General features: G+C 38.5%; 1 protein-coding gene across 1 annotated transcript in view; it reads right to left on the reverse strand.

The window, feature by feature from the left end:
- Positions 1–24,043, reverse strand: part of eys (EGF-like photoreceptor maintenance factor) — a 160,902-nt gene that overhangs the window by 6,328 nt on the left and 130,531 nt on the right. The window contains exons 38-41 of the mRNA XM_087850260.1: positions 10,495–10,667; positions 4,211–4,393; positions 1,678–1,844; positions 561–705 (exon numbers count right to left, since the gene is read on the reverse strand). Of these exons, the coding sequence (XP_087706386.1) occupies positions 561–705; positions 1,678–1,844; positions 4,211–4,393; positions 10,495–10,667 (668 nt within the window). The remainder of the gene's footprint in view (positions 1–560; positions 706–1,677; positions 1,845–4,210; positions 4,394–10,494; positions 10,668–24,043) is intronic.

The raw sequence follows: 24,043 nt of genomic DNA on the forward strand, positions 1-24,043 counted from the left end.
AGGCAAACACAAAAAAAATCGCTCAAGTCCTTAAAAATAAAAAGCTTTTGTTCACCCCAAATGGATCTGCCATGACATTTTACAATAACAAGGTTCACTGCTGTAGTGCGGAGACTGCTGAATATGGTCGTGATGATATTCATAGCTGTTGTCATCATTATGGTCATGGCAATTTTGCGTCACAGCTCTGCACATTAGCAGGCAATATGAATGCTCTGCAAAAAGCATTCCTACATGAGGTCACCTGAGAGAAAGCATAAATGATGTTGATGATGACAAAGATTATTTGGATAGCACCCTTGTTCAAGTGACTTATCAGCAGAGGAATGGATTTACACACAACACACTGTATTGGGCGCAAAGCAATTACAGGGCGCAGATACAATCAACCTCAAAGCTTTGTTCCGGCCTCATACACAGTCTGAGCCTGTAACTCCCTTTTCATTACACACCTTCCCCTCTGCTTACAAAAAGACAGAGATCCTGGGAGAAACTCCAAGCCACAGTGCTCTTATTCCAGATAGCAACGCTGCGTTCTAATAAAGCCGTAGCAGTCTTACCCTGAAAGCCATGACGGAACCTGGAGCCAAGTGGCAGTAGTTCAGGGGTGTACTCATTATATCCACCTACAAAGAGCTGGTTGAAAACATTGAGGCCCACCAGAGGTCCTGGAGACAATCCTGTCCTGTTACGTTGGCCGTCAACCTGAAACACACGTAGTAGAAATGTCAATATTCAAGACGGCTCACTGTCAGTGAGGGAGCACACTTTCTATAATAATCTGCTAACTCTGCAATAAAAATCTGTGACCTGGGATTCATAACTGACTGATTCAGCGTATGTCTACTTATTAGGGAACAGCTACTATACATCCCTGAAACCGCCTCCTTTGAGGCAAGTCGCCAGGGATCTCAGCCCTCGCCGTCTCAATAGTATCTATCCTGCAGCATGCGGATTTTCCCAAAGCATTCAGATAGGTGCAAAAAAATATATAAAAATCATTCTTACCCTGATCATTGGACTAAAATTATCTGTCGGTACAAAAAAAACCTGATGTTTTTCGAGTCTGTATGACAACATTTATCAGCCCTCACTATGACAACAAGGCAAGATAAAAACTTAAGTTTTTATGTGAATACGTGCGCAGTAAAAACAGGGCTCACTGAGTGGTTTATCACAGTTACTGTAAATCCCTTCTTCCAGTAAGTCTATTATACATTCAATCCCTCAGTTAATCTTTGCATCCACTTTTGATACTCTTTGCATTATCTATTCAGATGTTCGAGAAACCAAATGTGTACAAACGGCAGATCAGATAAGTCTGATCTACAAAATTAAAAATGAATGAAATAGAATTGACTTTAGCAGAGTCCCATTAAGCAATTTATTTTCCTAATTTCTCAATTGGAAGGACCAAATGACCAAACGAAGCAATCAGTATTTCAAAAGAAAAATATTTAGAACTTTGTGTATCTTGGTGTTGTTTTGATTCTTTAAATATCTTGTGAGCTCCTCAAACTTACCTTGGGACTAAATGATCCTAAATGATCATGTACCTCTAGGCTGGGACGCTCTATTTTATTGAAATGGTTACACGATTTAATTGAAATGTCTCTATACAGTAAGCACACTAGATATGTACAGTTACCAAAAGGGACACAGTCATCTTCAAATCACCTTCAGCCATCCTGTTTTCTTAGACCTTCCAAACGTGACGGTGTGGATGTTGATCTGATGGTTCAGTCGATCACTAACGATGGTTGCTATCCCCGATCCAAGGTTGAATCTGTGTACAAGTCTTCCGCTTTTTAATCCCAAAACAAGGAAGTCGTCCCCATCATTGCCTACAAAATATGAAGAAAGTTACCCTCCAACACAGTACACTCAGAATACACAGGCAAAATAAAGTGCTCCACTTTCATTAATACATTTACATACTTTGACTAAACACAATGGTTTTCCTAAATGGATAATTTTATCTTAATAGAGCGAGAACTGAAGAACAGCTATTCCATGACCTCCAAACAAAAGAGTCCAGCTGCTGTGGAGTCATAAAGTAGTTTTCTATTGAGGTGGGACGATGTGTAAAGGCTTTGTTGTCTGTGAAGCTCTTTCAGTACAACTTGTGAGTGATGAGCTGTTCTCTGTGTGAGACCTATAATGGATTAGCTGAATGTTTGAGTTGTATGATAAGGAGGATGTTGCAGAAAGTTAACCAATCTATCTCTGATTGATCTTCAAGTCTGATGTCTGGAAAGTAATTCTTGGAGTCAAAATGAACACAGTTTCAATAAACATAAAAGGATGAAGTTGTGGAAGTCTTGAATATAATTTTTTTTAGTGGTCTCATTCCACTGTTTGTCCTGGCGATTAGATTTATAGGGTAAGTTAAATGTTTTTCTAAGAGGGTCTCGGTTCATGAGAGAACTGCAAATAAAAAGGTGCTCCGGGCTTTTTTACGTCTCTCAATGCAGCGAAATTCATCATTGATTTTAAACGCAAGGTTATGACAGATGGACGAGAAGACGGAGATAGTCTGAGGTCAAGTGTGTCGTTTCTGCTTTCCACCAGGCAGTAAGGATGATATTTAAGGTGAGAAATTTAAAGTAGCTGTGGGTCTTAACTGATTTATCTATGAATAAAATATGTCGAATGATTTTTAAAAAGAGTATTTTCAATATAAAGTCCGGCAGAGCTGGAGTCGTTTCTCCAGTGTTGACTATAATGAACAACAGGCCCAGCGGTGCATTAATAGGGATCATTGCAAACGTTATATTTTCAGGAAAATTTAAATTTTGATGTTGGAAATGATATAAAAGACAGATGAGTTTAATCAAGCCAACCAGATCTTGTTTAATGATATTTAGCAGTAATTTTGAAAATATAAACTGGGCTTGTTAAAACTTTGAGATTTTTAATGGACTCAGCTGTGTGAAAGAAGCACGGCCAAAGCTGTTAATCAGATAGTGGACTGACAAAGGATGATACATTTGTTATTGCTTTCATCTTTCATTCTGTTTAATGGCTCAGGGAAGCAGTTCTACAAAAGAAAATACTAGTGATAATGAGCAAACCTATTTAATACAACTCCTTATGTAAAATGATCTAGACGGCCATTTGTTGGTGGTTACAGATGCAGATGGCGTATCCATAAGATATGAAAAAGGATGGCCTGGCTTTTCAAATACTCTCGTTTGACATTTTGTTAAAATTTCATATGCCAAGTCAATTAATCAACGCAGCTTAGATCGACTTCAATTTTGGTATGATCTCTCAGAGAATTTAGGGACGCAGGCAAACACATCAGCACATTTTTAATGATTGCAGTACCCCCTATTGTTCATTGACACAGTTGATTTGTTCTTCCTCAAAATGGCACTAAGTTTTTGACAAGCGGGGAAATGTTTGGAGACGTATGCATATAAATTTACTTCTAACTGCCTGGTGACAAACAAAGTGCTCAAGCTGCAGACATGAAACCTGCTGCCAAAGGTTCTGGAAGAAGAAGTAAGAAGGGCAGGAGAAGATGATGGTCTTTGATGGCTACGCAGTTTTACTGCTTGGCCTCAAAAATATATTGCACCTTTGAATTTGTAACATTTCAAGAATGCTCTTCAGTTGTTTGTGTCTTTCATCATTCATATTACTCTTATTTTTGATGGCTCTTAAAAGAAACAAGTGCACAAGACCCATGATCTAGTGTTTCTATTTCATTATTATCATTATTTTTTTTATTATTATTTTAATGAAATATGCTGAGAACAAAGGCATAGCAAGTATCTGGCTCCACAGAAAGGAGACCCTGCTGACCCCAACACAGTGCACATTTACACCTAATAGTCCATCTAATTTAATTAGCTGTTTAATTCTTTTAAGAAGCTCAGTTCACGTGTTGATTTTATCCGAGGAATGCTCACACGCTTCTTTTGAAAGTAAAAAACAATAAGCGTTTAACTGGAAATCAACAAAGTGTTGAACTCATTAATTCCTGAAAATCTCATAAGAAAGAAAAATCCTTAGAGACTTGTGGAACTCCATTAGACAGCCATTATCATACACAGCAGGTGACACTAAATTGCACTAGTGTTTCTTTCAAAATCCTCAAATCAGTTTGGAAACTAAAACCAACAAAGCAAACTTCTCAAATTCTTTTTTCACTGGAGCTCATAGATCATGTAAACTGCTATCCAAGTGTCAGGATTGTGCTCACCTTGTCCTTTACGTCCAGCAAACAGCATTAGGTTGTCTTTGACGGCAGAGGAACTGTCCGCAAGCGTAAACTTCAGCTTGAATTCGTAGAAGAAACTGAGGCTCGGGATGGAGGAATAAGCCACGAAGGAGGTGTAACCAAACTCATCACTTCCACTGAATCTGGGACGAGTGATATTGACGGCTGCAAATCAAACACATTCAGAACACGCTCCAAAGCTCACATTTGTACTGTACATGCTTATGGATTAGCTGCTGCAGGCTCTGCGGTGCATGTGTGTTCATTTTGTTCAAAGTAAGAAGTCTGATTCATCATTCACCTCAGAGCCTACCAAAAGATGGCACTATTGCCACACAATACAGAGCAGGAGTTGGTGAAACGTTTCCTCATCCGATGCTCTAGCATGATGACCTGTTTTCAAATACTACCACCTTTTCTCATCCAATTCTGTTTTCATTAGTAGCTGTTTAGGAAGGATTCTGCCAAGCGAGCTTAGCATCGTACCCTTTGTTCACAAGGGTATTGCAATAACCCCAACGATATTCAATAACAGTCTCAAGTTTACTTATTCTGAACGCATCGTTGATTCAGTAATGATCCTGCTTGTACTCCATTTCAGCATACCCATCCACTTGATTTTACACAGGGGACTCAATGTGAATTTGCCCATGCTTATTGAAAACTACATGCCGCTACGTGGTTGTTGTTGCAGTGTGGATTCAAACACAAAACTGCTCTTCTTCACTCAAACACCTTGCATATTCTTCTTCAGCCCCAGGCGATGGCTTAGAGGGCTTCAGAGCACCCCTCCGCGACTGCCCTCAGCTCTGTTTGGCTGCTAAATTATTAATAAACCCGCAAATGCTTCTGTTATCATCTCCAGTCTGCTAGAGCTGGTTGTGTTTGTCTATTGCTTCTTGTAGTGTAGTGGCCACCATGTTATAGAGCCAACACCTATTTTTAAACCGTGCTGTTCATGATGCTATTTCCCCCTATAATAACAACTAAACTCTCTTTTTTTTTCCACATCAGCACCCTTAAAATATATATGTTTTAAATGAACTGCTGTGTTTCTATGTGAAATAGTTTATCCCTGTAAATACATAATTTGACCAAAATTTATCATGAAAATGTATTCCCATACTTACTTTGACCGACTTAGCATTTGTGCCATTGCTTTTGCAAATTGTTCTTTGTGTAAGTGGTGGATATTTCATGATTTTGTATATATTTAATTAAACGGCTCCTTTTTCATTACTGAGCATCTTATCTTTCGAGACTAAAAGTTCCTTACTGTATAGATCTAATGCACCAAAGTTTCTTTTATTTTGCATATGGTGTTAATTTTGTGTCATCCAAGTGACATAAAACAGGGCTAATTTAAAGAACGCCACATATTTGATATGTTGTGAAGGTCCAGAGCCTAGATCTCAGCATTATTAAAGCAGTGTGCAATCACCTTAAATTAGATGAAACAAAAGGCATCCAACACCCAGAGAAGAGCTCTGATTGGTCTTCACGAAGCCTGGAGGATTATTCCTGAAGACTACTTAAAAAATGACAAGAAAGCTTCTCTAAGAGATCTCAGGTTGTGTTAGAAGAACAGTGGACATAACTTCCCATTTTCATAGCAAAATATAAAGAAATAAGAGCTGGTTCTTAGAGACCTTTGCACATTACTGTACATCTTATGTTTTCCTGTTGCTCATTAATTTCACTAAGCAGTTACTACTACATTAATAGTATATTGGCATACAGTTCCCATTTATAGTTTCCTTTAGCTAACTCTTGTACATACTGTTGAGTGGAACTAGTGGTCATGGAACATATTATTAACAAAGAAGCTTATGGACTGCCTTCACAAAGTGCATCCATCTGTGGATTATAACACCACATCCTGTCAAATAACATTACATAGCATTTCAACTTTGCTGTGTGTTTGTGTAATACTGTGCACAGGAGCTGCAGAGGAAAAACAGAGTGACGTGCAGCTCTGGATCGTGAAATGAATTCAGACATAAAACTGCATGTATACAGTATGCAGCTCAGCTGAAAAAAAATATTAATAAATAAATGCTGGGCAAACAACACCTTCTCAGTTTCTATAGAATGAAAGGCTTAGAAAAACTTACGCCACTGCTAAACTAAATTGCTAATCGACAATAATGTTGCACATTGTTCAAAGAGTGAAGCTCTTTAAGATTGATTATATGCAAATGCAAAAAAGACATTAAAATAACTCGTGAAGCTTAAATAAAGTTGTTGAACTCTGCTGCATGTAAAGTCTTAGAACTTCTTGAATTTATTTGGCCTTATTTGATTCATTAAGACTTGAATGGCAGGTGAAGAATTTATAATTGTCAGCTGATGACTGCTAGAGCTGATGGTAGCACTCAAAAACCATGAGCTCCTCTAAGCAAGGACTGAGATCTGAAAATGAAGCTAATTGATGCCTACAAAGGAGGGAAAGGCTATAAAAAGATATCACGGCGCTTCAAGCTTGCAATTTCTACTGTATGAAATGTCATTAAGAAGTGGCAGAGGATGGAAGATGTGGAAGTCAAGACAAGATCTGGAAGAGCAAGAAAACTTTCTGATAAAGCTGTGCAATTTGCTGTGCTGAAAGACAAAGCAGATCCATGGGATGGGTTAGCTGATGGCGCGCAGTGTGGTGATAAACAGGGTATGCATGGAACAACCTTACCTGTGACACCATCCCAAAAAGTATTCAACTAAGGTTTGCTGGAAACTGTCAAAAGCTAAAGTTAAAACTAGGTTAAAACCATATAATACCAATAGTATTGTATGGTTGAAGAAAACTGAACCCAATTTGATAAGACGTCACACTTAAAAACCACTTTAGCATGATGGTGGAAATGCACTGCTTTAGGGTTGTGTGGCACCCAAATTTTAAATGGATAGAAAAACATCATTTCAAGTATTGCATGAAAGCAAAAAAAAAGAATTGAACAACAACTTAAAAAAATAAATAACCTGACAACAGGATAATGATCCCCCAAAAGGCTGATAATCCAAGCTGAAATAAGAAACATGGACTAAATCTGAAAGGTCCATGACCTGCACATGCCCTGAACATCTGTGGTCAGAGCTGCGTGTGCAAAAAAACCCCAGGAAGTGTCCGTGAACTAGAAGTGAACTTCCAGAAAGAGTCAAGAAGACTTAACACTAAAATTTCATGAAATCGTTTTTTCCCCCTTTTTTGGCACAGTTCAAACATAACAAAATATGTCATTTCACCAATTTGACACATAAAATTATAAAGATGAAACAGCATTTAGCTGTATAATAACCAGACAAGACTAGTGTAAGACACACACTATAACTAAGTGTGGAGTAAAATATATAAATCTGTATCTGTAAGAACATGTGCTATACTGACAGTATCATATACTGGTACATTGTTTTCCATGTTTTATTTCCATCAATTCCAATCATGAATCTTTAACAGGAGGTATTCCAACTTGTGTACAAAGGTACAACATTAATATTTCTGAGTGAAAGCATTTTCAATACACATGAATGTTTCATGAACTTGATTCTGGAGGCATTTCAGTTTTGCTTCCTAGTCTTGCCTTTCCTCCATTTCCTGGTTGTTCAGACCACCTGATGGGAACTGAACCAAAGAACTGAAAATACGACATTAAGAAAAAAATACAAACCATATTGTTACTGTTTCATCTGTCCTAATAGACACAATAGAAGGAAGAAAAAAAAAAGACGGCCCTGCTGCCGTGCTATCACGCCTGGTATTTTGCTAAGGGCACCACGTTAGGAAACATGCTCCAAAGTAGCAAGTAGTCCTGGAAGGCAGGAGACCTTAGGAGTGATCAGTTTGTCTGTGATCTTGTCTGATGTTATCAGGATTAAAATTCAAATGTCAGCCATATACTTAGTGTGAAACTGGAAGGTTAAATTTCTGTGTTTGGCATGTGGGTGCTGAGATTCTGACAGGGGCTGTGGCATGGCTGAGCGACTTATATGCCAAGCACCCTGCTGCCACCACAGCCAGTTTAGTCAAGCAAAACCTTTTGTTTCTGAGAACCATGACCTGTGAAGCCCTCTTCTTTATGGCATTACTTTTTGGTAAACAGTCACATAAAATAATACAGAAACCATCATAGAATAGAAAGATAATTGTATAAAATAAAATAAAAACCCATCTATTTAATCATTTCTAGGTATCTCATTTTTCTAAAACTTTTGACTGAAATCAAAGCCATTTTTAAACCACGTTAGCTGTCATGGACAGTGAAAGACAAGGACGCAGTTTACTCAGTTTATAGGTTTAGTCATTCATTTTGGGATATGTTAAGTATCATTTGTAAATCCATCATGCTATATTTCAAAATTAAGGATTTAGTGGTATGTCACTGCATGCTCATTGGCTAAAGACTTGTGAATCACAACTTGGTAGCCAGTGACTACCAACTTGTTGTCAATCAAACTCTTTATTATCATAGTGTTATATAATAACAGTTGTGAATATAATTTGTAGTTTGTGTTGCACATCTGTAGTAAAGAACAAGTTAGTTATTGATATGGCACAGTGCTACGCGACCTACACTAAGTAACCTTTGTGGATTTAAACACCTCCAACATAACAGCGACCGCCACCAATCAGAGACGTCGCTCTTCCAATTTAGGATTGTGGGTAGAGTTTACATCTTTAATGAATATAAAAAAGGAAGAATTGGGTGCACAAGTTTGAATTTATGTAGGATTTTCTCTAAAACATACAAGATTAAACTTAAATATATACATACAACACCACTAATATGTGGTTCAATGTTCCTCAGCAAGCTGCATCTTGACCAGAAACATTTGATAGCTTCTGGCACAAGACTGCCTGGATATTTAACCACTCTTCTTGGCAGAATTGTTCATTTAAATAGTTTGGTTTCCTGACACAGACCTGGCTTTTTAAGGGTTGTCCAGAAATTTTCAGTAGGAGTGAGGTCAAGGCTTTGGAAAAATCACTCCAGAAGTTTAATGTTAGCCTGATTTATCTATTCAAAATCTTTGTCAACTGTCTATCTGTTGATCTGAGGTGAAGTTGAAGAATTTGTGCAATGTCCCAGTACCATAGGCAGCAAAATAGTCCCGGCGCATGATGCTACCACAACCATGCTTGACAGCTGGTACAGTATTCTTAGGTTTGAATGCATCACCTTTACTTCTCCAAACAATCTTTGTCTCATCTGACCATAAAACCTTTGTCCAGAAGGCATGTGGCTTTTCGATTTTGGAGCAGACTTTTCTTTCTTGCTTTGAGTCAATGGTGATGTAAAACTTAGTTCACTGTGGACAGTGACACTGGTGTTCCAGTAGTTTCCAGTTCATGCCTTGGTGATTCCTGAGTTGTTCCTGAACATCCTAATCAAAATTCTCTCATTTTAAGGTGAGAATCTGGCTCTTCTTCTAAACATTGGCAAAGCATCAACACATCTGAATAACTTGTATAATTGTTGTGATTATATTTGAATTTGCATTCCAGAAATGGCTCCAAGAGACCTTCCCAGTTTGTGTAAATCTACAATTCTCCTTAGATCTTCAGTAAGTTCTTGAATTTTCACATTATTTTGAGTATTTGAGTGAGTGCTCTCAAACAAATCTGACCTGTAGTCAATCATGATCACTAATGAGAAGTTAATAAACATGCCTTGTCAATTTAAAAGACACTGCAGAACCTTCAGCACCTCTTATTAAAAGATTTAAGTAAACATTTGTACATATTTGAGTCGCTATAAGGATTGTTCTGATCGCTGAATCATACAAAGCTACTCTAGTATAGTCTGAGAATAAAAATGGGAAGCTAGAAATTTGCATAATAGTTCTCAATTAAGTGTCAGCAACATTTGCAAATAGTACCAAACACAAAAAGTATTGTAGTAAACTGCTTATAACCCTTACCTTTAAAACTACTAATGCAGAGGAGCAGCCTGACATAAGAAAAAAATATATATTTGAGACAGTGCTGAAACGACAGCTGTTGGGAAATAAGATCTTATAAACTTGAAATAGGCTCAAATATTCAAACAAGTAGCCACAATTTTTGTCCTGATTATCTGACTCCATTGATGGAGGAAGATTTTTTCTTTTTCAGCAAAATTTTATTTCATTAATCGTTTTATTTAACAACAGACGCTGATTCTACCAAATGCTCAAGGCTTTAATTCACTACATGTCTGCAGATCACTCTCTTAATGAAGCTGCTACATCTGCCCTGCATTGTTCCGTGTGGAGCTGCTCTGTGAATCACTTACTTTGGTCACACAGCAGACCCTGTCTTCCATAGGGACACAGACAAACGGCCTCTAATGGTGACTTCGGGATGCATGTGGCTCCGTGACTGCAGGGGTTGCGCTCACAGGAGGTGAGCTGGCACAGCCGTCCGGTGTATAATGGGGGGCACTCGCAGAACCAGTCCTCAGCATCACTAAATGTACAGACAAGCACGTACAACATATAAGAAGTGGAGTGAAGATGAAACTACGCACACTGAAATGCATGGTTTCAATAGAGGTTGCAATCCATGAGATGTCGGCTATACACTTAGTGACAGCGGTGGAGACAAATATAAATTCCAAAGCTTTGGATGTGTGAATCATAGAAGTAGCTGCAGGAAGCCGGCATCACTTGTATTACATGTACGCTAACCAAAAACAAAACAAAACAGAATTTTTGGCATGTCAAAAAACCTAAAACCAGATTTTTCTGTCCAATTTCCACCATTAAATTGTGTATTTTCTCTCTTGGCAAGAAGCAGAGGGTGACCTAGCATGCAAAGTGATATCCAGACAGGGACTTTATAGGATGCTCGAAGATGTGCACAACTCTGAAAGGTATAAAATCAGACAGAGGAAGCATTGGTGGGGTTTCAAATCTATAAATTAATAATGTGTTTTGAGCAGTGCTGCAGAATATATTTTGCTCCTTGAGAAAATGGCTTCTAGAAATGAAATATTTACGTTCTGTCATCAAAGTTGAGAACTGTTTGATAAGACTATATGGAAACACAAAGGAATAATGCTTGAACTGATGGTTATTAGCAGGCTGCTTGATTTCAAGCTAGTTTAAGGTATCGTGATGTACAGCTGTCTAGTGTCACTGACAACTGTGAAAAAAATGGTTTTAAAGCAATACTGAAAGATGGAAAAATGTCATGTAGTGAACAGAACAGGCGGTGTTATTTTTTATAGGCTTTGACAACCTGCAAGAGGAAGAATGAAATATTAAATGCCATTGCACCTCCTGCTGCAGCTGTTTTGATTCAATGCTTTGAATCCTGCTAATTTGTCCCTTGCATCGTCACTTAGTGTCAGTGTTTGAATGTTGGTGGCAGACAAATTGTGTGGGTTTTCCCCCAGAAGCGCCAGATTCCTCCCACAGAAAATCTGAGACTAAATTACACGTAAGTGAGACTATATGTGGACATGTTTGTCGTGATGTTTTTGCAGGGAAAGACACCGATTCAACAATCCAGACCTCTGCACAGGAAAAGTGAGGACAGAAAAAGGATAATTGGACAGTTGAACAATAGGGGTGGAGCCAGGAGCCACACCACAGGTGGCTATGCATATACTCGTAGAACTGTTAACCACTATTTCTTTGAGCTGGACTTTTAAAAATGTTTTTAAAAAAATTAATTATTGAAATATTCATTATTAAATGTACTTCTACATGTCAATCATATCTGCACAAATGATAAATATTGGCCTACAGCTATTTGATGCATATATTAAACATATTTTTCTTTGAAAGAATGTATGATTTACCACATAGCAAATATACTATTAAATATAATAATATTACAATTGCTTCATTTACTGCCAAAATATATTTTAACCTTTTTTCCAAACATGGGTTTTGCGGCTTAGCCAAGAATACATTTAATATTTAACTTTTTATTTTCTCATAAAACAGCGACCGCAAAACAATTAGCTGCCGTCTGTAGGTAAGCAGCGATTCTCTATCACTGAACGCGGCTTACAATTAACAGAAGGATCAGTTGCGCGTGAAATTCTGCCCGATCTAAGTTTACCTTCATTATCGATCAATTTTGATCCTCAAAAGCAATAAAGGAAAAAAGACTTAACCTACCAAACTCCATGTAAATGGAGGGAAGATACATCATTAAGCTAGAATGGTTAAATGACTTGTGCAAAAACAGGCTGCAGATATTTCTGTCTCCAAAAAAGTAAAGTGTAGATAGAGCAGCAACACTCGAGTTTTAATTGGCCTAATCAAAAACTTGATGTGTGGGGTGACAAAAGGTTATTCTAATTTGCCAGAGGCAATCACCCTGATTACTAAATTGTAGTAATGTTTGCAGATAAATTTGAATATGTTAATCACAAATGCATAACGCCATATCTCCAGCCATTCGAATCCTTACCGCTGCAGCACACACGCTGGATAAATAATTAAAGAAGACATACATTTTTAATCTAATAAGTACCAGATAAAATGATGAATAATTGACCGGTTAGCTTATGATATTCCTGTCAGCTAGAACAATAAGATGTGCAGCCACATGTATTTCTCAGATTTCAGTAAGTTATTTACAGAGGGCTTGTTTTTAAGTGCTTGTTTGTATGCAAATACACTTCTACAGTAAGGCTGAAGTCCTCAGCTCTCTGGATGAAAGCATTTAACCCACTTCATCCTTTGTTAAAATAAAAAGCACCACTGGGTTTAGCAGATATTATTTATAGATTGAAAGACCATTTGCTTTCCAGAATGTAAAGAGCCAGTTGGACAGACTTATACTACACATGCTCTGTTTGTTGGTGGGTGGGAAAATTATCTGAAAGCGTCTGTTCCCTCACTCAATTAATCTGTAACTTGAATTCCATTATACGCCAAGTGATGAAGTGGAATTTACACACGGCTTTCACCTGACATTCTCAGACTTCTGAGCGAGCAGGAGGCTGTTCGATATTTTTCTGACCTCTTCCGGGCAACCTTGCAAACTTTTCCTTGCTGGTGGAGAAGGGTGATGTTTGTTAAGTCTCCATCACAGAGCCTTTTGAAACATACTGCCATAGAAATGCATACAAAGATGAGACTTGAAATAAATCCATATAGAAAGGCAGTATAAAGCATGAAGGAACTTTTCTCAAGGGATCAGACAATATTTGTATGGTCCAACCTAGAACACATTGCACTCTGCAGAAAACTCTGCTTTTCAGTAACACTTTTTGAAGTATGTTCACATTCAAACTTTACACTTTTGAAATATGCCAGCATATCTATTCAAGTGTTATTTTATATTGCAAAACTCTTTAGCCTTAGAATTTTTGTGGAACATTGTCCTCTAATAAAACAGAACGCACTGCCGTGATGTCTCATGAATTAGCTATTCTTGACATCGCTGCATTTTCACAAACTCACCAACTCCTTAACCAGCAAGAAATTTCTAATTTTTAATAAAAACGCAGAAGAGGAGTGTGGAGAGTGCACCTCATACGAGAGGAGCTACACAGCACAAAGACTGTGTTTGCATTTAGACCCATGCTGCACTGATAAAGCGGGCGGCCCAGAATGACACAGTTTATGGACAAATCGAATGCAAACCCATATTTCAAATGATAAGTGAATAAAAGTCACATCAACCCCCGGCCCGTTACACTGACAAACAGCCAATCTGATCAGCAGTAACACCGAGGTTTATATTTACCATTCGTGTCAGAGATGCTGTGATTTAAACAAACTGTGTGTAGTAAGAGCTGAGAGTGATAAACTTGCGTATTATCTTTGTCCACGGCACACAGTGGACCGATAACAGACAAAAACTTGAGCGTTTTGTTGCTGCTCTGTGACACTGCAACAGGAAACAAGAACTCACTGAACATACAGCGTTTAGGAGAACACTAAAGAAAGAAAAAGCGAACGTTTTATTCGAAGTATTACTCACAGAAAAATATCTGAAACAAGCAAAAGATGACAATTAATGATAATCTGGAGCACACACGCATGCATAAATGTGCATAAAAGAAATAATAAATAATTAAAAAAAAAAAAAACTATGCTGCTGTACAGATTTCACAGTGTTTTCTGTCTTGAATCTTAACCTCAAACAGACAAAAACTGCATTTAAGTTGATGTTAGAGTAACTGTATGCAGTGTAGTTTTCACACAGCTTTTATTTGCTCCTCATGTCTGATATGAACATTTACTTTGCACTAAAAGGACGTTTGTGTAAAGAGCTGCATGGCACCGGCTGGATATATTTCCCATGGTAAAATGTTAGTTACACAGCAACGTTCAGTACAGTACCTCTGGGATTTTTTTCATTACAAAATATTTCAAACATGTCATCTTTTCATACACTAAATACACACCCAATATATTTGTGTTTCCATAGTGTTTTGTAAGCTGACTTCTAATTATCTTTGGCCAAGGGATTTTGAACATAAAATACACTTAGGGAAACATTATTACATACATCTTGGTAGTAATGGGTTGGAGTTCCCTTTCCTGTGCACCTCAATTTCTTATAGCATTGATTCAATAAGGTGCTGGAAACATTCCTCAGAAGTTTTGGTCCATATAGACGCGACAGCATCACAAAGTTGCTTTAAATTTGTTGGTTGAACATCCTTTATAAAAAATTTCCTGTTCTACCACATCCCAAAAGTGCAGACGCAGCAGAACAGCTTCTGCAGCAGAAGACCACATCCAGTGTGGTGGTCTTAATGGTTATGCGAGTTACTGTTGGCTTCCTATCAGCCTGATATCAGCCATCCCAGTAGATGTGAAATACTCAGACCAGTCTGTCTGCCACTAAAAACCATGACACATTCAAAGTCACCTAAAGTCAAAGTCACTTCGTCATTATGATGCTCGATTTCAACTTCAGCAGGTTGTCTTGACAATATCAACATGCTTAAACATGTCATGTGATTGGCTGATTAGATGCTTGTGTTTATGAGCAGTTAAACAGGTGGACCCAACAAAGTGTTCGATGATGGCATTGATCAAAAGCCTTTTGGAAATTTAGTGTAAATGGCCTAACTTTGTTTAATCTTGCAGGGATTTTAAACAAACAGCGTAAAAATAGGCATATCTATATATGAAAGGTGAAATAACTACATTTCTATCCTGTAACAACCAAAATGTAACCAACACATTTTGTCATCATTATTATTTTGCAAGGACACGAGCATGTTGGTAAAGCTACCTTCTTTCTAAGAGAGTTTGAGGAAAACACTTTTTTAGGAGATGAAATATGTTGCACTTATCCTGTTGAGTTGTTGGAAAGTTTTCAAGAGATAACATTAACCCAAAGTGAAGCGAGTCCTCATCATGTAAAACTCACATTTGTGTGTCCTGTGCCTATCAGTCACACACTCACACCGTCAGGCTCTTAAAGCGATACAATCGTTTTCTCTCTTTTTGAGCTCATCATCCATGACAGCTGTAATTCTTGGCTGATCTACAGGAGACATTATTTTCTCCATGGCAGCAACACATTGAGGAAGCATTCACAAAGTCACACAACCATTCCTGCTGACTGACTCTGCTGAGAAATCTGGTATAAACAAACTTCAAAACATTACAATTTTGAATTCCGGCTAACCAGAAACACTGTGGCTAGGAGGTAGTCGTCAAAAACAATACTTGATGTTAAGAATCTTCAATTGTTTCATTATGAAACATAACACAACTACCAATCCTAATTTTTAAAAAAAATATTGCCGTACATTATTTTATTTCTGCCAAAACCTTTTTCACTGAGCTGTTTTTTCTCTCACACACGAAAGACCAGCGTCACTGAACTGGTGTTTTCAGGGTAGTTAAATGCAATGAACTTGATCACTGCAGATTACTTTAAGTCAATAGTAAATCAATATTTTAGTCAATATTTGGCCAATCGAGCATCAAATCTGTCCACAACTCGTGTTAGCGCTCAGCAAATGCAAGGTTTATTGCTGCTTGAGTGACAGCGCACAGCTGTTTCAGGAAATCTGTTAGCCTTTAAGAAGAATTAACCTACATTTAAAATGTGGCTCCTTTTAAAAGATTTACATCTTCAGCGGGAAGCATTAGATGGGGGTGTTAAAAAAGTACTGAGAGACTGATTAACACATTACCGTTTTAGTCTTAATTAATGAATTTAGTAAGATCAATAGAGAGATACAGATGTCATGGTAAAATCTCTATTGTATTTCATTATACTTTATTTAGAGTCAAAATAATGATAATGATAAAAAAAACAGATCTCACGGGAAATTTAAAACCTGAATGCCATTTTCCTTTCATATTGAGTTGTGTGCAACTTGCTTGCATTTACCTATTATCATTATTTGTTACTTCTAAATATGTCAAGGTTATACAGGAACCTATTTTAAACATGTTTACTAGTGCAAACAAACCAATATAAAAATTAAAGTTAACAAAAAAAATCTTCACAGAGTTGTTTTGAACGCACTCGTCCTCCAAAATTCAAAGACGCAAATGCAATAAAGTCTGTAATGAGCGAGCTTTCTTTGGAAATATCCTTCCGAGACCACAACTGTGCTCAGAATGCTTCTTATGTTGAAGTGGAATAATTGTTTCTTGGACCTTGAGTTATTTTATAGATACTTTGAAACAAGCGTAGCTGGAGGTCTGATTAAGGTAAAATTAGTTTCACTTTCTTTGTGAAGAACACTCCTCTGAGTGTGAATACAATGTGCTCTGTTCATATTATCCTTGTAAACCATCAGCTCGTTTCCTTTTACTTCCCTGAGAAGATCACACAATCTCACTCCATGATAAATACACTAAAGCAGCTGCAATCAATAAGTTTCCATTAACAATAAATCAGAAATGCTTTTATTAGAAATGTGTTTGTCAGAGTTACAGGCTCACAGAGAATCATTTTCTAACTCAGCAGTTACCTTCAGAATTTCAGTATCTTTCATCTAATTCAGCTTTGGTTTTATAGCTCAAGTTTTAGGTTTTGGGGTCATTTTCATCCCTGTTAGAGCTCTCATCAACTGTACTTTACCGGTTTGATATATGGACTTAAAGAAGTAGCTTGACATGTTGGATAATAAGCTTAAAGGGCTGAGAAAAAAATTCTTTGTCCCCCAACTGATTTTTTTTATTTTTTTCCTGTCATGCTATCTGCCCCACTTACTTGTTTGAGATCATTGTGCAAATTTTAAATTAGACAAAGACACAGGGATACAGTCCTGTGTTATGGTTAAAAAAAAGCAGTAGAAAAGCTGTCATTTTATAAAGAAAATAATTTGCCGTATTACTTTCCAAAGTCCTTGAAATCAAATTTTGCTTATGTGACAAACAAGGCCTAGCTATAAGCACAAAAAGACAAAATAGGACCTTCTCTGGGCAGAGTAAACATCGGTTCCTAATGCTCGCAGCCTAACCACAGACACCCTCAGGCGCTGCCAACTGCTCACTCAAAAGGTTCAGCGCACGCACAGAGAGAGGCATACTGGGATGCCATCAGCATCAGCACCCCAGCAGGACACTCACAGTCAGGGAGAAGAGTATCCAGGGACAAGACACTTATTTAAAAAACTATCTAATCATCATGATGCCTTTTGACTTATTATCTAACTGTATGAAATCAGGTCTGCGCATTTTCCTCCAATTAAACAATAACTGGGTATAAAAAGAGGATCCCAGAGAGGCTTTCAGAAGTAACTATGGTGATGGGTTCAGGGTGCTGTAAAACACAGTGTGGGCGAACAGTTCAACAATTTAAGAATATTGTTTGTGTGCACAATTAATGTGGCTATTTAATTATGCAAGGTGCATAATATCATTAAATAAATTACATAATCTAAAGAAGTCTCTGAATGCAAAGCTGGAAGCCAATGACACGATTGTGTGGTAGAAGTCTGTATAATATCGGCAAGTAACCGCTGAAATGTAAAGAGAATGTTTTTCTTATGCTGTTATCAATAAAGCAAAGTATTAAAATGACTTGCAAATTCATGCATTCTGCTTATATTTACACTTTACACTGTCTTTTAACCTTTTTGAAAATAGGATTATATGCGTGTATATGTCTTGAAAATAAACTGCATTGACACTCGGTCTAATAACATCTGCCCGTGTGACCTGCAGCCGAGATTTATAAACGACACGGATATCAACCATCGCAGGGCTGGCACTGAAGATAAAAAGGACACAGTTTTCAGGTGCTGATTGCCTGGCTGGTTAATGTGTATGTATCACACAGCAGCCACGAGCCCTTATCCTCTTGGGTTTAATATTGATATTTCTACTTGCCTAAATGAACAGGAGCCACATTAAAAGCAGGCAGTGGTAAAAATCACCCTAACTGAACTTCTGATAAAAGTCCTTATTCATCTTATTATGTTGCAGTAGTGCAATTCAGGGCAACTACCACATAGACAAGAGCTCTCTGAACTCCTGGTGACCTCCGCATGCTGTGTGGTTCAAGAGGATACTGCAATAACGCGTATTCATCACACAGATAATTGCAAGGCCCAGTCTCTCGCACATGACAAGCCAGTGCCACCAGCTCTTAATTGGTATTCTTGGAGCTATTCACATTCCAATATTCATGGTGTCCTTTTTCATTTCCTGTTGAATAAATGCATCTGTTAATTGATAGTGTCATAACACAATGAAGAAGGCATTTAGAGCAACTATTTTCTAGATTACCTAAGGTGAAAGAGCATCATGTGTAGTTAATGCATATTTAAAAAGACAGGCAAAATGGCTGGTAAGTGGGGGCTGATGGCAGTCTGATGAGCTGCAGTAGATAAAGATAAAGGAAGAGCGGATCTTTGCATATTTGCCTCGGCATGCAGGACTAACTTGGCGTAGCGATTGCCTTTAGTGGACAAGAGAAAATTGACATGAAAAAGCGAAAATTAACTGGCCATGGCTACATTACTCTTTTAGGGAGATTTTAATTTGAAGCTGTAAACAACACCCATGTGTCATCTTTCCAGCCTCCTTTCAAGATGACAGAAGATCACACATCCAGCAGATGTTACGCTGTATTTCATTTGCGACACATTCTGATGACCTGATGAATTAAAATCCAATATCGCTTTTCTTTTCTCTCTCATTTGACTTCATCATTTCCCAGGAGAAATAACTCCCTTCATCCACTAAATGTATGTTTACCTGCTGGTTGATACCACTTGTCGTAATATTTGACAGACAATGGAAAATAAGATTTTAGAGCCTTTTAGCTGAAAACAGCTGACTGCACTGATGACACCAATAAAGTCAGATTTAAAGTCTTGGCTCGTAAAACCCAAAACAATAAGCTCAGAGAAAATAGGCTAAATAGTACACCTGAGACAAATGGATCCATTTCCCTTAGAAGAAATCACAGCTCTAAACAGACCAAAACACACTAACTGGCCAATTTGTGAGGTGCACCTGTTCAACTGGCTGTCAATGCAAAATATGCAAATATCTAATCAAACAATCACATGGCAGGAACTCAAGCAGCAGCACTTCCTGTTATTTGCTGTCCTGTGTTTTCCATCGACTTTTCAGAGCAAGAACATGTTATTTCAGGAGATTTGAGACCTGAGGCAGATTACTCATAAGTTCAAATTTTGAAATTCTCAATAGAACAAATGTTACAGACTCTGGGATGATGTAGAGGTGTAGACATTTACCACACAGGAAGAGCATAACAAGAGCTGCATCACAAGAACTGTGGGTCCAGTGTTTTTATTGAAGCTTTAGAGGAAGTAAAAATCTGGACATCATGGCCTCATCCATAAGTCATAGACTTGGTTGACTGATCCTTGGCTTGCTCATACTGTGCTGGAGAAAGACACCCAAGAGTATGTGTACAAATACATTGCTTGGACAAAACAACCCACCCGTAATGTGGATGTAATGTGAATATGTTGCTAATTTAAAAGAAAAGTGATTTAAGGGATCTAATTATGAAATATACATTCACTGAGAAGCACTTCATTAGGCAAACCTGTTCAATTGCTCATTAACACAAATCATCCAATTCTGTGGGAGAAACTCAGAGCATTTAAACATGTAGACAGCTGCTGCAGTTCAAACCGAGCATCAGAATAGCGAAGAAAGGTGATTTAAGTGACTTTGAACCTGGCATGGTTGTTGGTGCCAGCAGGGCAAGCCTGAGTATTTCAGAAAGTCCTAATCTACTGGGATTTGCCCACACGGCCATCTCTAAGGTTTACAGAGAATGGATGATCTGAAAAAAAGAAAACATTCAGTGAGTGGGAGTTCTCAGGGGGGAAATGCCTTGTTGATGCCAGAGATCAGAGGAATATGGTCAGACTGTTTTGAGCTGACAGGAAGGCAACAGTAACTCAAAAATCCTCCCACTAATTATGGCCAATGCATGCAGAAGAGCATCTCTGAAAGCACATCAAACCTTGAAGCAGATGGGCTACAACAGCAGAAAACCACACAGGATGCCACTCGTCTCAGCTAAGAAGAGGAAACTGAAGCTATTTCACACTGCATCATCAAAATTTGATAGTTGCAAATTGGATAAACCTTCCCTGTTCAGTTGAGTCTTGAATTTCTGTTGTGACATTTAGATGGTAGGGTCAAAATGTGGGGTATATAACATAAAAACATGTTAATCAGATCCATCCTGCTTTGAATTAATGATTCAGGCTGCTGCTGCTGCTGCTGGTTTAATGATGTAGGGGTTTTTTTCTTTTCTTTTTTTTTTTTTTGCCTGTCCTGTTTGGCTCTTTTGCCATCAGAATTATTGTCTAAAGGCGAAGAAAGCTGCCCAACGGATTTACTTTACCAAATGGACCATCCCAGCCTTGCTGTAATGGTCTATTTGATTCACCTTTTATTGTTTATTTTATTTTATTTTCACTTGTTAAATATGGGACAGACTTGACTGGGGAAAAGAAAGGGGAGAAAGAAAAAGAGAAAGAAAAACAGCGGAGAAGAGGGACGAAGGGCAAAAAACAAAAACCAACAAAATAAGCAGACAAAAAATACATATATCAATCACCTGGATCACCTGTTGAGAAAGAAAAAAGAGAAAACAAGCAGAAGAAAAAGAGAGCAATATAATAACAACATCACGATGATCTATGGGAATATAACAGTAAATACTAAATATTAAACATTATTGTGCAGCACGTAAGATCGACAGCGCACAGTGTGCTTTGAGGTAGGAGCCAAAAAGGGTGTAGTTTGTGTGTGTGAGCACCCGTGTGTACACCTGTGAGCATGAGTGCGCTTGTATTTAAGGGAAAGGGGTCCCAGGCCCATCTGGGCCAGGGCCTGGTTCAGCAGCGCCGCCTGGCCCCACAGAGCCCGGGACAGCCCACCCGACCCCACGACAGAGAAAACTGCACCCACCCCTTCATCCACTCATCTTCCAGACTACACAAGACAATAGATGCCCAGGCTGAGATCTTCCTCCACCTCTCCTGTATCTCCCCCTCCTGCAGAGTGAGTTCCTGAAGAGAGGAGACCTCCTGCAAGATGTAACAGCCTCCCCCCACCAGTTGAAAAGCCCCCCAGGTGGCTCGATGCACTGGCGGCACCCTGCGCCAGGGCTGGGCCCCCATACACCCACCCGCCCACAATCCCGGCAACACACCAACCAGGACCCAAGCCCCCAAGGCCCAGCCAGGGCCCCAGCCCAGAGACGGAGCGCCCCCAGAACCCCACGCCCGTCCTGGACCCACCCAGGGGCAGCCAGGCTACCAGGTCAGTAACCCACGTCCGTCAGCACAGACCCTCCCCTAGCCCCGCTGCACGCAGCCACGAGGAAACCGTCACCTAAGAGCCAACAGAGCCCTTAATAGGCCATGACCGCAACCCCGGGTTGAGCCCTCCAAGGAAGATGCTCCCGGGGAACCCCCCGACACCCTAAGCCTGTCCCTACCCCCACACCAATCACAACAGCAAAGGTGGGACCAAACTATGACCCCCCACCCCCACTAGGTGATGGAGCTGATCAAAGGAGCCTAAAGCAATTGATCTGATGTGGTGGCAGAGGCTGTATCGAGACTAATGTAATCTAATAGATAATTTCTATATTGGTTAGAATTAAGATTATTTTTATTTTTCCAGTTCATGAGGACTGTTTTCTTGGCTATACATAGGGCAGTGAAAACCATATGGGCTATATTCTTATCTGTAGTGACATTATCTAAGCTGCCCAACAAACACACTAAAGGGGAAGTTGGAATGTTACATTTCAGACACTTTGATAAGTCTTCACATATCTCGCGCCAAAACTTCTGAACTGGTGGACAGAACCAGAGAGCGTGGATATAATTGTCCGGTGTATTGGTTTGACAGTGTGAGCAGTTGTTGGTAGACGTAAAGCCCATCTTGAACATCCGATGACCTGTATAATGCACTCTATGTAGTATTTTGTATTGAATTAATTGAAGACTGGGATTTCTAATTAAATGAAAGGTTTTTAAGCAAATCTGAGACCAGAAGTTTTGGTCTAAGCTAACTGATAAATCCGCTTCCCATTTTGCAATAGGAAGTGATATTGATTCATCTGTTTTAGAAAGCATTTTGTGTATTTTGGATAGTAATTTGGGGGTTTTAAGAGTAAGAAATTGAACCACACTTGGTGGTGTTTGTAGTTCAACTTGACCCGGTTTAAATTTCTTTTTTACTATGGATTTAATTTGCTGATATTCTAAAAATCCTTTCTTGTTGATCCCATATTGTGTAACTAGTCTGTCAAATGGAATAAATTTTGTTCCTTCTAATATATGTTCTAAATATTTGATTCCTTTACCACTCCAATCTGGAAAGTTTATCATATTATTGTTTTGTAATATGTCAGGGTTGTTCCAGATAGGTGTACGTTTGCATGGGATTAATGAAGACTCTGTCAATTTTAGAAACTCCCACCATGCTGTCAGAGAAGAGCTGATGCTGACGCTTTTGAAGCATTCATGTCGTTGGATGTTTGAGCTGATAAATGGTAGGTCTGAAATCTCTAGATTATTGCAAAGTGCTTGTTCTACATCTAGCCAAGGTTCATCTAAGAGGGTATGTTTTATCCTGAGATAAACTGAAGCCTGTTGGCTAAGAAGTAGTGCTGAAAGTTAGGTAGTTCTAATCCTCTTTTATCCTTGGTCTTTTGTAGTGTTTTTAAGCTTATACGTGGGGGTTTATCTTTCCAAAGGAATTTGGACATACATGAATCTAGAGATCTGAACCAATCTTGTGGTGGTTTAGTTGGGATCATTGAGAATAAATAATTTATTTTTGGTAAGACCATCATTTTTATAGCGGCAAGGGTTTTTTTCTTGACATACCTGGGCCCCAGGTAAACATCTTTTAAATGTTACAGCCTACCTGAGTATTATTGCTGACCACGCCCATCAATTTATGACCACAGTGTACTCATCTTCTGATTGCTGCTTCAAGCAGGATAATTTGCCATGTCGCAAAGCTCAAACTGCTTTCTTGGACATGACAATGGGTTCACTGTACCCAAATGGCCTCCACAGTCACCAGATTTTGATTCAATAGAGATTCTTAGGGAAGCAGAATAGCAGATTGGCATCATGGATGTGCTGCCAACAAATCTGCAGCAACTGTGTGATGATATTAGAGATGGCACGATACCACTTTTTTATGTCCGATACCGATATCATAAATTTGGATATCTGCCGATACCGATATGAATCCGATATAGTGTGGTTTTTAATCAATAAAACTGTTTTTTTAATATCTTGCTGCTTTTTGTATAAGTTCATACTCAAGTTAAAAAACAACAACAACACTAAAGCTATTCTGTTATACCTGTATGTAAAAAAAACACACTGCACCCAAAATATTTCATAGATCAGCAATACTGATCAATCTAAT

Source organism: Neolamprologus brichardi, chromosome 13 (assembly GCF_056152115.1).
Source record: "Neolamprologus brichardi isolate AB-2024 chromosome 13, ASM5615211v1, whole genome shotgun sequence".
In the NCBI taxonomy this organism is placed as follows: Eukaryota; Metazoa; Chordata; class Actinopteri; order Cichliformes; family Cichlidae; genus Neolamprologus; species Neolamprologus brichardi.